At 40.1% G+C, this 14,995-nt stretch overlaps 1 protein-coding gene across 1 annotated transcript in view; it reads left to right on the forward strand.

Moving 5' to 3' along the window:
* Positions 1–14,995, forward strand: part of CLASP1 (cytoplasmic linker associated protein 1) — a 146,019-nt gene that overhangs the window by 70,591 nt on the left and 60,433 nt on the right. The window contains exons 17-22 of the mRNA XM_072341864.1: positions 20–187; positions 738–787; positions 2,011–2,181; positions 9,103–9,210; positions 10,664–10,690; positions 12,380–12,547. Coding sequence (XP_072197965.1) covers positions 20–187; positions 738–787; positions 2,011–2,181; positions 9,103–9,210; positions 10,664–10,690; positions 12,380–12,547 — 692 coding nt within the window. The remainder of the gene's footprint in view (positions 1–19; positions 188–737; positions 788–2,010; positions 2,182–9,102; positions 9,211–10,663; positions 10,691–12,379; positions 12,548–14,995) is intronic.

Below are 14,995 nucleotides of genomic sequence, written 5' to 3' on the forward strand. Positions count from 1 at the left end.
CATTGTGCCTTGTTCCCAGGTGTTACTGGGGTTTTCACAGTCACTTCAGCAGAGAGGCAGACCATTTGTACCACACTTTGGAGTCCTCCTACCAGAAGGCCCTGCAGTCACATTTGAAGAACTCTGACAGCATCGTGTCCTTGCCCCAGTCAGATCGCTCCTCCTCCAGCTCCCAGGAGAGTCTCAAGTAAGTCATTGGGCATAGTTACTTCTCTCTTGGTTTAAACAACTGCAGAGAGTATGTGATTGCTTCCTCAGATTCACAGGAGCTGCTTTGGGTAATCTGTGCTTTGCTTGTCTCATCTGATTATTGGTGGCCTCAACACTTGATTAGACCAAAATCTAGCTAATGTTACCTTCAAATAAAATGCATTATTCTGATGCATGTATGTATTTTTGTGTCTCTTAAAGAGATGATCAACTTAGGCTGCAAACATCTGCAACTGAAGACGCATGAAAAGTACCCATAACGCTGATACAACTCTTTGAATTTACAGACTGTTCTTAACAATCACTTCTTGCTCAAATAATGTACATAAGACTTTTCTTAGTGCTTTTGCAGAGAATTCCATAATGATGCTGTATTTATATTTAAAAAAGTAAAGTTTGTTAGTCTATTCCTGAATATAAATAACTTCCTGTTAACTCTGTTATGTGCTGAGGGAACAGAGAAGCGCTGTTACTGGTGACTGTGAAATACCAGTTTTGTTTTAATAAATACTTACATTAACTTCCAGCCGTCCACTGTCTGCCAAAAGAAGTCCCACTGGAAGTACTACATCAAGAGGTGAGAATAGGAGCTGAAAATGCGGTGAGATGTTGCTAAGGAATTGTGATGAAGGTAGAATGAGTGTTTTGGATACTACAGTGTGCAAAGGACAACTTTTCTGTTTACCTCTCCTTAAAAATGGCACCATGTTATATTATTTTTAGGGTTGTGCCCCCATTTTTATACATCAGCATCTGATACACCAATGCCTTTAAAAGCTGATATCCTGTTATTGTTTGCACTTGAAGGAAGGCTTTAAAGCTTTAAAAATTGTAGCTAATGTAAGTTTAGTGGTGAAATAGCTGTAATTAATTCCTACTGATGCTAGTTCATACAACTAGATAGTCTACTGGTGCACTCACCCTTACACTTTCCTCTCACTTGTTTTTTATGGTTTCAGCACTTATTGGAGACACTGTCTGCTCAGAATTCCTACAGTGTTAAATTCTATCTTCTGATTAATCTATTTTTACCATTAGAATATTTGGGTGTGACCAGGAGTTGCTGGTACTACTTTATAAGTACATCAACAAGGGAATACATAAGAAAAAATGCTTCCTTATTCAGTAGGCGTGTTTGTTTTCTTCATTCATGTACCCAACCCAAGCCTGTATGCTTCTGTACATTTCTGTCGACAAGTACAGGCAGCCTTCCTGTCCTAAGCAAATGCATATAATAACCTAAGTAGTAAATTTGAATACAGAGCATAACAGAGGCATCTTCTGCCTCTATCAGTATACTTTGTTAATACATTGGATCCAAGAAGAATTTTCTGCGGCGCCTACTTTATTGTGCCCACAAATGCATGCATGCTTGCAGCTGAATAGACAAATTTTTTGCTTAAGAGGGTAAACAACAAGGAGTGGTGGGAACAGCGATGCTCACAAGAAGATCTTTGAGAAGGAAAGTAGGAAGACTTCCAGCAAATTGTAGAAGCTGGGCTGAAGTACCTGTGTGGGTCTTCTTTAGCAGGCAACTCACAAGTTGGTGATGGGTTTTGTTATATTGCTGGCCTGGTAGCCTTTTCTGGGCATTTAGGATTAGTGTCTGATGGAGTTCTCGAAATATCTTCTCAGTCACTGTGGGGAAACCTACATTACCCTGATAAGACATTCTTTAAGTATTTCAGTGCAATTACAGAGCGTTAAAAATAGTATGTTAAACAGCTTGCCATGCTCTTTGAAGCACACAGCTCAAAAAATTAATCTTCTTTATTCTGGGTCTCCCACTCCCATCTGCAGCATCTACAGTAAGTACAAAATCTGTGTCAACACCAGGATCTCTGCAGCGATCCCGCAGTGACGTTGATGTGAATGCAGCAGCTAGTGCCAAGTCAAAAGTGACATCTTCTGGAGCATCCACCCCCTTCAGTTCTGCTGCAGCCCTGCCCCCAGGCTCATATGCATCACTAGGTAAATCTATATGTTCTACTGTTGGTCAACTTTCTTTACTCTCAGGAAGTGCCTAGATAACTTGATTTGAATGTCAAACCCTGTAACTAGAAGAAAATTTCTCTAAGATGACTAACAGTTACTGGGCATAAATGTGTGATCTCTCGCCTTTTGGAATTAAGCAGGAAATCTGCAAAGGAACTGACTTGGAACAACTTCCCATTTTTGTGAATTGTTTTGATAGTCTCAGCCTTTTTTTCTGGGGAAGAATGGATCTTGTTCTGGTTCCGTGATGCTGCTGAGGAAAACGCTTAGTGCTCTATTACTTTTGACATTTCCTTCTGTCTCCTTCCCTTCTCTTCCTTACCTCTTTCCTTGACACTGGTTTTCCATGAATTGTTCTGTGCTTTGAGAAGTACATCTTTGTTGAGTTTGATTGCTTTATTTTGCAAAAAGATGAAGAACTGAAGAAAAGCAGACCTTCCCATTTCACCACACAGTTGGGATGTAAGATATTGCTGACTAGTTTTGGATTATAGCCACGCTGTGCTATTTTGTCCAAGCATTGTATATTACTGTCAGGTACCCACCAGTGTTTCTTACAGCAAAGTTTGCATTTGATCTTTCTCTCCTGGAGATGATGCTGCTAATTTGCTAAAGCAGGAAGTGCAAGGCAGTGACCAACACCAAATAATTCCACGTTCTGCAGATTACATACTAATCTAATTCTTTAGAAGTGGGAGAAAAATTGGATGTCTATTGGGTGTCAGAGACAGTGGTCTTGATTTGAGCTGTGCCAATAGCCTTCATTCCTTCCTTGAGTCAGCTGAATGTAGTTTTTCCTTAGTGTTGAGCATTTGATCTTATTTCAGATGAAATAAGGTTGCTTTTTATAGATTCTCTTTGTAGAAATATTTCTTCTATATCTGAAGTCCTTTATAGCATCTTTAATGTATTGGTTGTATTTGCTTCAGAAGTTCATGTTTTATTCTGATTTATATTGCTTGCTCATATTTAGTTCAAGATCTAGATGCAGTGCAGTGAGCACTTAATACAGATTGCGGAGTTGATTGCTTAAGAGTGTGCTTTCAGAACTTAAGGACACAGCCACTCTGTAGATGCACAATGTACTGGCTTCAGTGGCAAATGTGCTTTTGCGCTATCATATGTCACAAAAAAGAACAGTAAGTGGGGAAGAAAATCTTAAAGCTGGTTTTGTTCTTGAAGCCTGGAAACTGAGTACAGTGTTACTCTTGCTCTTAAGACACTAAAGGAGAATACCAGGAAACGCACTGTGTATTTCAAGTTAATGCAAGCATGGCTGCACCTAAAGGAGTCTGTTTCCTTTTGAGCTAGAAGGGACATTTGTCATCTTTGCGTCTCTGTGAGAGAAATGGTGGGGCAAACAAAGAAAATGGGGTTTGACAAGCATTAGATGAATGTGGAAAAGAAAGACTTGTAACCTTGTTCTACAGATTCATCACATTTTGATTTGTTGCTCAAACTTTTTGCATTTGCTTGTGTTAATTTGCTTTCCATACTTCTCTAGCTAATATGTAGTGCCCATTTCTGCCGATGTTAATAATTCTTCCCTATTAATCCTTGCCTTATTTTTTTTTAATTTGCTTAAAGATGGTACTACCACTAAAACTGAGGGTAAGCAGTCTCTCTATGTAACTGAGATGTGTCTTCAGTCGTACCACTCTACCTGGTCTGTTCTCAAAGTGTTAACGATTCTCATCCATGTTCACTGGTGACCTGCATGAAGTGTTGCATGGTTGTCCTGCTCATTTTGATGCCATGGGGTGTTCTTTACTTTCTCTTTAAGCTGCTCCCTGCTAATGGCACTATTCTGGTTTCATGACTGATTTCTAATCACAGAATTGCATGTGTGTCTTCCTATTTACAGCAGCGCTTTTGGTTGACGGTGACCTGAGCACAGATTACAAAAGCAGGGCTTGTGTTTTCTTACTCTATGTTGTGTAAAGGTTTGCTGTGTTTTTCCATCCAAAGCTCAGGTCACAACTGCCAAATGCTTTCAGGAAGAGACCGGGCAGCAAGAGAATTGAATGAGATGATCACATGGCAGAAAAATGAGGACAGTAAACAATGATCTCTAGGGAAGGAGTATTGAGTCAACCTCTTTAAACCTGAGCGCTCTCTCTTTATTGTTAACTGAGATGGCTTACATTTAAAACAGTTGGAGGAGAGGTGTTTTTTTTCAAGAACACCAAGCCTGCTAGTTTGGGAAGGCCTGCAGTCTGGTTGGTTATCTGGCTATTTGTCAAAGCTTATTCTTTATTTCTTACTTCTCAAGCAAAACAAAATCAATGTTGTTTTTTGTTGTTTTGGTTTTTATTTTGGAGGCAGACAGGGATTGAAAACAAGGCCTTCTACATATAATGAAGACACTTATCCCCTAACCCAACCAGTGTTTTCCTGTTAGAAGTCTCTTTTCAAGGGATCTATTACTGTTTGATGGGACTGTGTTAGTATCCTTGATGGTTGCTTGTATTTGGATGTGGTGTTCTGAGAAGTGCTGCTGTGCTGCCATCACATATTTTCTTTCCTTCCTATTACTGCTGCATTGATTAAATATTTAGTGGGAGAAGTGTCTACCATCTTCAAAACTGGCTCATAAACTTATGGTTGGAAGGTGAACTGATGTTCAGAATCTCATCCTTTGTGGTCTCCCACTGATATGGAATATGAAGTTGGCCTAAATGCCCGTATTTAAGTCATTGTCAGATGAAATGAAAGTTCCAAGCTGTTTTAATCCTTAGCTTTTTTTTTTTTCTTTTCAATTCACCGGCCTTTCTTTTTCATTTCTTTTCTTCTCCATAGTTTTCAGAATTGTCTCTTCTTTACCCTAACATAGAAACGTTGAGCGTTTAATATGAATTTCTGAAATAGCCTATGCAATGTACAGATCCTCTCCTTGGACTGTAACGTTGTTTGTGGAGGTCTGTTCCAGGAGCTGTCCTCTGGTATGCCTTCACTTTTAGTTTATTAAATGCCCTATTGTCATTATGCCAGAGCCCTTGAAGGATGAGTTTTATCATTGGTTGAAACTCACCGTCATCTTTGTTTCCCTTTGTCAAGGCAAAAAACAGCCTGCAGATGGCAGTTCATTGTGTCCTTCAAACGCGGGTGCAGAGAGGGGTCTTTTGCCAGCTCTGATCTTGCGGGGTGCAGAGAAGGCAAAACTTGATGTTCTTAGAAATGAAAATTAACAGAGCCAAGTGCGACCTTTTTCGGGAAATAGCTGTGTGGGCAGGAGATGAACTTTGAGCAGAAAGCAAGAATTCCTTCTGCATCCATGCCTCTGTTTTGTTGCAGGTTACTAGTGTCTACTACAAGAGCAAATCCTTGTTTTCTTTTCCTCTGTGCTTGTGTTTGTGCACGTCATTCAGCATTGTTTAATCTGCAGTCTGGCTCCCATCGAGGCTTTTTGTAGCTACAGTGTAGAAGTTTTGCACCTTCCCCTCGGCTGGGAGACAGTATTGTGCAAACTTGGCAGTTCCCATCTGCTCTGCCCTTAGTTCTCTTCAGTGTTTTGGTTTTGAGCCAGGCATCTCAAAAGAGGAGCAAGATAAAAGTGGCTTGTGCCACTGGCAAGCTAGGAGGAGAGTATTGGGTCTTTTCTTTTAAGTAGTGCCACCTCAGTTAGCAAATGCTGCAAAAGTGTTCTTCTTTGTGGAAAGGTAGCATGAATCTGTGTACACCTTTTATCTGTGTAGGTGATCTGCCTGTGTGCTGTGAAGTCTTGAGTTACCGTTGTTCTCAAATAATTTGGACTTAAAAAGATGGAGCATCTTGAGTCTTGAGCCTTAGCAAAGGCTTCGGATAACAGTTTCAAGAAATGACTATTCCTGTTTTCTTCTCTGCTTTAAAGCTCTTCATTGACCTCAGCGACAAGGTTTAACTCAAAGACATGACTGAACATTGTAGCTTAAACTGACGTGTTCAGGTAGTACGTTTCTCTCTTCTCTTGGTCAATCCCTTTGCAAGTGCTGGCACAAGTTGCATACTGGTGTAGAGCAGCGCAGTGCTGCTTTTGCTCCTTTAACTCTCTGCGCTGTCAGAAGATCTTATACAAAACCAAGTGATAGCATATATTGATGGTAAGGGTAGAGTGCGTGTCTGGGGAAGTTGTGCTGCAAAGTTAGGTCATGTACTGCTAATGTTGGACTTGTGCTATGTATGGAATCTGTGCCTTACGTACTGTAAGGAGGATATATTTTTACAGGTTTACATACAAATCATAGAACTGTGTGTATTCCTCACAAATGTATTACCACCAAGTGACACACGTACACCGAGGGGGATCCCAGAGGCTCATTCAGGATTCGTTTTCCAAGCTGGGGAAAAACTCTCCTAGATTTAAGGCATGTGTTAGACAGCTCAAAGTTGATTCTGATCCATTAATCGTAAAAACCCACAACTGATTTCTTAATGCAAAGCATATATGTGGAGTCTTTAAAAATACGTTCTGTACCAGCAAAGCGTCACATTTGCATGTCAGACTTAGATCAAAGGCCTTTTTAAAAGCCTTTTGGAAACTAGTTGGGGCAGTCTTTGTTCATTTGCTGTGCTGTTGCTCTCAGGTTAAAGTAATTCTTTTATGAAGAGCAGAATAATGACAGCTATAAAATAGGAATTGCTTCATCTGCAGTTAGAGCTGGATATGGAAAACAAACCTGTCTGAAAGCAAAGAAGTGTTCAGGATTTGGGTTTGTTCGCATCTAACAACAACAAGAAAACGTCTGCCTAGCTTTTGCTGTTATTTCTGCTCTTGAAATGTTTTATTTGTGGTAGAATGATAGGGATTAAAGAAGGCACTCCTGTGTGCAAATGTGGATGTGAATGCAGGCTCATGTTTGCGGATGGAATGCTTAAAGAAATGTAATAGAGACATTTGTGTTGTGTAAATGAACATTTTAACGAATCTATTATACTTGGAAAACTTAACCTTAAAACCTTGATTTTCCACCCAGGTAGTTACACCTTGCATTATTACAAAAGCAAGTAGGTTTTGGATATCATAAGACTAACTTAAGGACTGTGTGCATGTGTGGAGGTCAGTTAACTTGTGAAATATCCCAGGTCCCTCTCCATCTTTTTCTCATGCAGATCTGTGTAAAGTAATGAAACTTTATAGCTGCTTCTCAAGAGCAACTTTTTGTCCCAGTCTTCTCCCTGGCACACTCTGGGCCACATCAGATTTCAGGCCAAAATCTACTAGCCCAGAATGAAGCAGCATCTGTTCAGAAACTGACCAACTTGGTAGGAATCTACCTGCTGACCTTTAGGGGTTTCAAAATAAAACAGTACTTTCTAATCTTGCTAGTAGTTGCATGTTAATGCTAATCACTGTGTTTGCCAGTGCTGCCTGTTACCAGGCCTTGAATTCCAACTTGGGTTGCAGGCTTTCTACTGGCATTGTGGAAGGATGGATGGTCAATTCCATTACTGGTTCCTTAAACTGCTTGAGTTTAGCTTCTTTGCTTTGTACACCAACTGCTGCCAGTTTGTTTGCGTCTTCCTGGTTTTGTGCTAATCATTTTTTTCTGTCACATTTATAAACAATGATTTGAATATAGTCTTCTTTCTTGGCTCTCTTCATCTTGGCTCAGTCCATCTTAACTGGCTTTAAAATAGCTCTGTAAGCCTACCGATTTGTTTTCAAAATGAGGTATGTTGTAAAGTACAGATGCCTTTTTTTTCCCCCACTGAAAACAAATCTAGGCTTTCTGCTCCAAGTTTTCCTTGTCAGTTTGTCTATCAGAAAGATGCAGCCCATGTTATGAATATTTTGAGAGCTCGTGCAAAGGAACGGAGCTCCCATTCTGCTCAGCCTGGGGCTGCGTGCTGCTGTCTTTGTGCTGCACGTGAACCTCCCCTGGTTTTTGGGTGGGAGGTGTACATCCCCTTGTTTGTGTTTCTTTGCTTATGGTGGGCACACGGGAGATAAATATCTCATTGGTGGACGCAGTTGTCAAGACTGTTATCTTACCTGTTGTGTTTTTCCTTTCATTATTATGCCTGGGTCTTGAAATCATCCTCTGAATGCAGGATAGCCCTGGCGTTAGTCCTGAGAAACAGCTTCAGATTTGGCAGAGAACAGAGTTGTTGAAAGTGCTGGTGGAGGCTTTCTTTGTGTTACTCTTAATTATCATTTCTTTCCCATTAGCTAGAGACTGATAATGAACCTTTGCACTGGAAAGAACATTCAGAGGGGAACAGCCCTGCCCCAGGAAGGGGATGAACTGATGACCTCGTAAGCTGTTCTAGCTCGAATTACTGTGGCTTTTTCAGGAGTAAAGGACAGAAAAAGGACCAAGAACACTTTGGGACTTTGTATCCATTCTCTGCCTAAATAAAGGGCAGACACATGGAATGTTTTTTCCACTATGTTGATTGTGTTAAAGGGGAATCACCGTTACTAGTAAAGTTACACTGATCTCAGTATAAATACAAGGGATCAGTAAACAGCAGGGAGATGTGAATAAGGCTGAAATAAAAGCGTGGTTGGGCAGCGTTGGCAGACTCACTGCAGTGTGCATGGAGAGCAGGACAGAAAGCACCGGGCTGCGGTCTGGAAATCCCAGCGATGGAATTTGTGGCTACAGCTGCTGTGCCTATCTGCGACAGGGAGATCGTCCTATCAGAAAGTAATTATTTTGTACAGGGAGGTCCCTTTTTTTTTCTTTTTTAATTGAGCCGGCTGATAGCATTACTGAAAGCAAAAAGAGTTTTGGATGTGTTGACCATCACTGTATATTCCCTTGTTCCTCATTGCGTCTCCTTGTAAAATTCGCCTCTGAGTCCTGGTTAGTTGTGTGCATAGCAATGCTGCGAGCCTAGAACAGATGGTGCTTTAAAAACGGCTGTTGCCTTCGGAAGAAACCTGTTAACAGTTTGGTCTTTGCATTCCTCCAGGTCGGATTCGTACAAGGAGGCAGAGCTCTGGCAGTGCCACCAGCGTCACCTCAACACCTGCTGATACCCGAGGCCGCAGCCGGGCTAAAGTGGTTTCCCAGTCCCAGCGTAAGAAGTGTTTTGTTTCAGGGGGAGGAGAAAAAACAGTTATTAATGCATTTCTCTTGAGTTGTGGTAGCATCAGCTGAGAATTGGGCTCACTTCTAGTGAATAATATTTGGACGTGTGACATAATGAATCCCCGCTAGCTTTCAGTATATGTTCTTACTGACAAAGGGCACCAAAACAGTGTGTTTAGTTGCTTCCTTTTTTAACCTATTGTGCAGCAGAGCTGCAGATTTTTGTGACACGCTAGACTAAACTTGTACCAGGTCCCACTGAGATGCCCTCTATCTCTGTAGCTAATTGCTGTCCTGGGTTCTTGCCCTGTCAAGCTTCTCCTGCTTATGTTACTATATTTCTGTATGTGCAGTGTGAACTGTTTAAAGTTAATGTGTGCTTTAGCATCAGTTTAGAATAGAACACTACCTACTTTTTGTAGATACGAGGGAGAGGTTGTTCTGTTCTCTTTATTCACATGATGCATCCATGCTCCCTGACTTCCTTACAAGCTGTGGTTTCTCCTAGGAGCCATGCAGGCGGTGTTGCTGCATATTTGTTGTGTGTCTAAAGAGAATTTTGTCACTCAAAAAGAAACAGGGTGGGGGGAGGGAGCCTCTCAAGTTGTTTCGCCTTATTCAAAAGCTCTGCTTTGTTTGTGCCATCACTGCTTTGCTCTATCATGCTGTAGATATGGGAAAGCAGCTTATAGCATTATGATAACCAGGGATGGCGGAAGAGAGAAGTATTATAGGTAGGATGGGGCTGAATTGAAGTCTACATTGAAGTCACGACAGAACTGGGGGTTTGGTATTCTGATCTGAATTCCTATAGTTTAGAACATAGAACTCGATTCAAAACCATAAATTTTCTTTAAAATTTCTTTTTATTTTTTTTTACTTAGTGGGAAATGATCAGATAAGATAATACAAGTTTCAGATATATGTAAGGAAGTGTGGAGTGGTTCAAACACTATGGGTTTGATTTTTTTTCATGCTATGTACTTAAGAGGCTGTAGGATAGTCACATCTGTACCTGTTGTTAGTCTAGTTGGTTGAATCTTGATTCCAGCCTAGCACAACTAGATACGATCTTTAATCTCCTAAGCCAAGCATTGCATAAAGTAAAAAATGAATTAATGTATAATATATTCACAAGAACAAACTCATATGCCTATGCCTTTGTAGCTTTGTTTCAGTTATACAGCATGGGCTTGGGGTACAGTTTAAGCAGAACTTGTGTCTCAGTGTGGGTTGATAATGCTGAGAAGCTGTTAAGCCTTTGGGAATTAAATCACTTGCATTTGCACATTAACTCACTGCCTTCTGCAGGGGCTCTTGGAGTGGCACATTTGTGAATATATCTGTCTGTGTATAGCATAAACTGCATGCTGAACGCTGTATTGTCTTCATGTCTTTTAATCCACTTTTTGCCTGTCCTTTGGTCTGCCCTCATAATCAAGGATCCAGATCAGCTAATCCTGCTGGTGGTAAGAAACATTTTCCCTTTCTTGCTTTCTCACATTATTTCCTTCAGTTTTTTAACTGCTAAGCTTTTAGCTTCCTTCATTCTCTCCTCGTTATCAAGGCTTAAAAAGCATGTTCCTAAAATTAGAAAATCAATATGTATGGCAAATGACCTAGATTTCTAATAGTAATCAAACATGGTAAGCATAAATAGTGTATTGAAGCTGGCTCATTGTTATAGGCATTGCAGTGAAGCTCCTGGAGCTTAAAGTTCATGCACAAAATTCCTCTTACAGTTATTCTGGTGAGACTCCTCTGACATCAGTGAGTGCAGCAGTGTAACTGGTAGGAGAACTGTGAGAGAAACTGGCATCTTTCACAACTGCTCTGATGACCCAGAACCACACACAATATTGGAACACATCATTTGATTCAAAATGGCTTTACTCAAGAAATGAGTAATTGTCCATCAGATTAGTAAAACTGTACCTTCTGTAAATTAAGAACCTTTATCTCTTAGTTAATGCTTAGTAATCATAACAGTATTTGGGACTTAAAATATTTGAGATGTGTGGATACTTCTTAGAAAGCAAACAACTTGAATATTTGTACAAAACATGAAATTTCTGTAACCTTTTTTAGAGGTGATTCTCCTTGCTATTCTAGCAACAGCAATAAAATATTGGATGTTAGGGATGGTATCAATGGCAAATGTTCAGTGTGTCTTCTGTATAGATAAAGAAACAAAAAGGGGTCTTAAATCCCTTAGTTTCATAGTCTCCTGGTTACCTTAGAGCTGGCACTACTTAATTTTCTACAGAAACATGTTACAAAAATAAGATTTTGTGGATAAAAATAATTATATGGTTCAACCTTATTGAGTTTGACAGCATGAATATTTCAGACAAATGTCTGCTGCAACTGGAATGTAGATATTGTAAATAAATCTTGGTCAGCAGACTAGACATCACGGCTTGGAAAAAATGTAAACTTGCCATGAGCAGTTCAAACAGGCAAGGAGAAATAAACCCTGTCAGCTGTTCAGTTTGCTAAATATTCTTTCTTTAGCTGAAGAATAACCAATTAGCTTTAGTTAGACTCAAGTAAATCAGCAGCTCTACAAATGTAACAGGGTTAGTTGGTTTACCCTTCAACATGCTGGTTTGCTACTCTTGAGACAGTATTCTTTTTTTGTTGGTAATGATTTTTATTCCCTGAATTACTGTTGGAATATAATGCCACCACTGTAGTGTAACATGAAGATGGCTGAACTACCTTGCAGCAGCTGGTTTTCTGCTGCACGGCACTCCACATGAGCTAATTTTTGTTGCTACTTGTTGAGGCAAAGCAGCCTATAGTCCCTACATTGCTGCTGCAAGGCTGATCCTGGCATCTCCACAAGCTCACTGAAATTCAGCTTAGGTTATTCCCGCACTGTGGTGTCTGTTTTGGTCTTGATCTTGATTGGGTAGCACCATTCATATGTACAGAATTGCTAATGTCAGTGCTTATTGTCCACGAACTTTCTTCAGTCATCCTCTTAAAACCCATGGGAAGCAGTCCCGTGACTTTTCTGTGTGCTTTGGGTCGTACTGTTAGAGCTGATTGTGTCGCAGTTTTGCCATCAGAGTATTTAAGATGTTGGGTTTGTTGGGTTTGCTTTTTTTTTTTTTGTTAACAGTTTGTATTCCTCATTTCTGGTTCTCTTCCAGCTGGTAGTCGGTCTAGTTCTCCGGGTAAGCTGTTAGGAAGCACCTATGGTGGCTTGAGCAGTGGAACATCCAGAGTTCAACCAGTGCCATCATCTTCAGAGAAGCGCAGCAAGATCCCCCGGAGCCAGGGATGCAGTCGAGAGACGAGTCCCAACAGAATAGGACTAGGTAAGAATAGTCACTGCAGTGACACACTGGTCAGCGTGCTCAAAGGATGGGCTTTCCTGTTGAATAGGAAACATGTACATGGTTGTTGTCTTTCTTCTGAGTTCCTCAACTGGCAAGTTAAGGTTTTATTTCCAGAAATGCGCTATTATTTATTATAGTTTATAGGAAAGTAATTCTAATTTTCTAGGTTGAAGCATAGTTTCAAAATGCCTGAAGATGTTTATATCTTCTGTTTGAAATACAGCATGAGTGATGTTTTTAGGCCAGGCAGCAAAAACAGTTGCCATGAATAACTATCAAAACAAAAGTACCTCACTCACATGAATGGCTTAGTCCTAGGATCAGCTGAGCGATTTTACAGTTAGCTGGAATCAAGGATGGTGAGAGTCACCTTCTGTGATTATTTAACAATTTTTGCAGCTTAAATGGTTTGCTTCTTGTCTGGAATATTTTGGAGCCACTTTTTTAGATGGTATTTTAAACTTATGCTTTAATTATTCTACTTCCAAAGTTCTTGGCTTAGTGACTGTTGTACAAATAATCCATAGTTTCTATTTTCAAATTTATCAGCAGACTTGTTTTAATAAGCAGGTGGGTAAGCATCATCATATAGCAATTTTTGTGTATCTGAGTTGAGATTAAAAAGGAAAAAGATATTCAGTGGGTTAAGCACGTAGATATTGTTTTTGTTTCTGAAATGGAAATGTTTTCAGAAGGTTGAAGTTCACATAGTTTTAAACAACTGCTACTGTATTTTATATCTTCCAAAATTTTACTGGTAGACTACATTGAAATAATAACCTTAGTGTTGGCAATTAAATTTTTAACTATTACAGGAGCAACTATATTTGAAATGTAAGCTGCATTTCTATGTAGAGAATTTTTAGAGAAGCACCTGAGTGAACGTGCTGTCAGGAGTCATAAAAAATACCGCATGGTTAATGTGATTATTTTTCCAGTTTTAGTAGTGTTCTCGGTCTGACCTATTTTATGACTTTTCTATGGATGCTCTTCTGTTCGTTACTTTCAAAATGTGGTGTTTTCCAAATAGTTGTGCTGTCACTCTGCAGAAGAGCTTAGTTTTTGAAAGTAAATGAAGAATGATGGATAGTACCATCAAATATACTTACATCGTGTAATGTGGTCTGATTTGAAACAGTGTTTAGCATTTGAAGGGAATTAACTTTGTAAAATCCTCACTCTTGGGTTGCCTGCATTCAGGTATATTATGGGAGCCACGAAATCCTTTGGAAGTGTAATGTGTCTCTCACTGCTCTGATGTGCTGTCTGTGAACACAGTCAGTGTTGTTTGAGAGTGAGCTGACATCTATCAGATGTATGTTTTTCACCCATCCCCGGGTTGATGACTGACCAAAGTCTGTTCATTCAGGCTCTCATGAGAGCAATAGTTTAACACTTGCATTGGCTTTAGCTTTCAGTTGCAGTAATGGTCTCTTTATTGAGTTTTGAATACAATAAGATTGATTTGAAGAAATGTAACTTTTGATCTGTCATCTTTATACCATTATCCCATTGCATTTATAACTTACAAGTAGCTACAGTTCTTGTCTTCTGTTGTGTTGCTTCAGTTTCTGTCTTTCTTTGACACATTTTTTTCACTCATTTCATTAAATGGACTCCCATTCACCTTGATCCTAAGTATGCCAATACACTTTTTCTTACATTAATTCAAATACTTGAGCTCACATACAGCATCAGATGTTTGTTCAATCCTTTAAGCTCTGTGGAATTATATATGTGTTTGACAAGCATGTTCTTAACCCATGGACTGAAGTGTCTCTTAACTTGCATGGTCATGCTGTAGTGCGGAGGGTGTTGAATTATCTTGCAGATCAAGCTGTAAGAAATGGGTGGTTCCTGGGTCCTGTTCATAACTCATCCATTGAGTTGAATTGTAGTATTTTGCAAGGGTGACTAGGAGGTGTTCAGCTGGACCAGTGCTGTGTGTGCAAGAGTAAGCGTACAGTGCAAGTCTGTGCATGGGGTGGAGCTTTATACAACAGCCACTCACTGGAGGCTTTTCAGAAGGCAAAGGCAGTGATAAGCTAATAGAGCCTAGCACATGGATGCCTGTAAGCTCCACTAGCTTGTTGCCAGATTAATTTTCATTGCTGACTACAGGCATCCATACGCTCATATTCCTCTCATTTGCTGAAAGCATTGGAGATGGATGCTGTTGGATGCTCAGCAGGCTGTGTATCCTGGCAGGCACTGCAGCGTAGATGTGTGTTGAAGGCCAACTACCTGCTCCTCCACTCAAGCCCATCATCGGAGTGGGGATATAGGTTCCATGGCACCTCCCAGATTCTGAGCTTAGAAGGTGAGGAACCAGATCTTTGGTTGCCAGTTGGACTTGAAAGAAGCATGAGATTCAAGATAATGTTATTCTGCAGAAAGTGATGCAGGAGCAGTTAGTTAGCACATAGC

Source organism: Excalfactoria chinensis, chromosome 7 (genome assembly GCF_039878825.1).
Source record: "Excalfactoria chinensis isolate bCotChi1 chromosome 7, bCotChi1.hap2, whole genome shotgun sequence".
NCBI classification, from domain to species: domain Eukaryota; kingdom Metazoa; phylum Chordata; class Aves; order Galliformes; family Phasianidae; genus Excalfactoria; species Excalfactoria chinensis.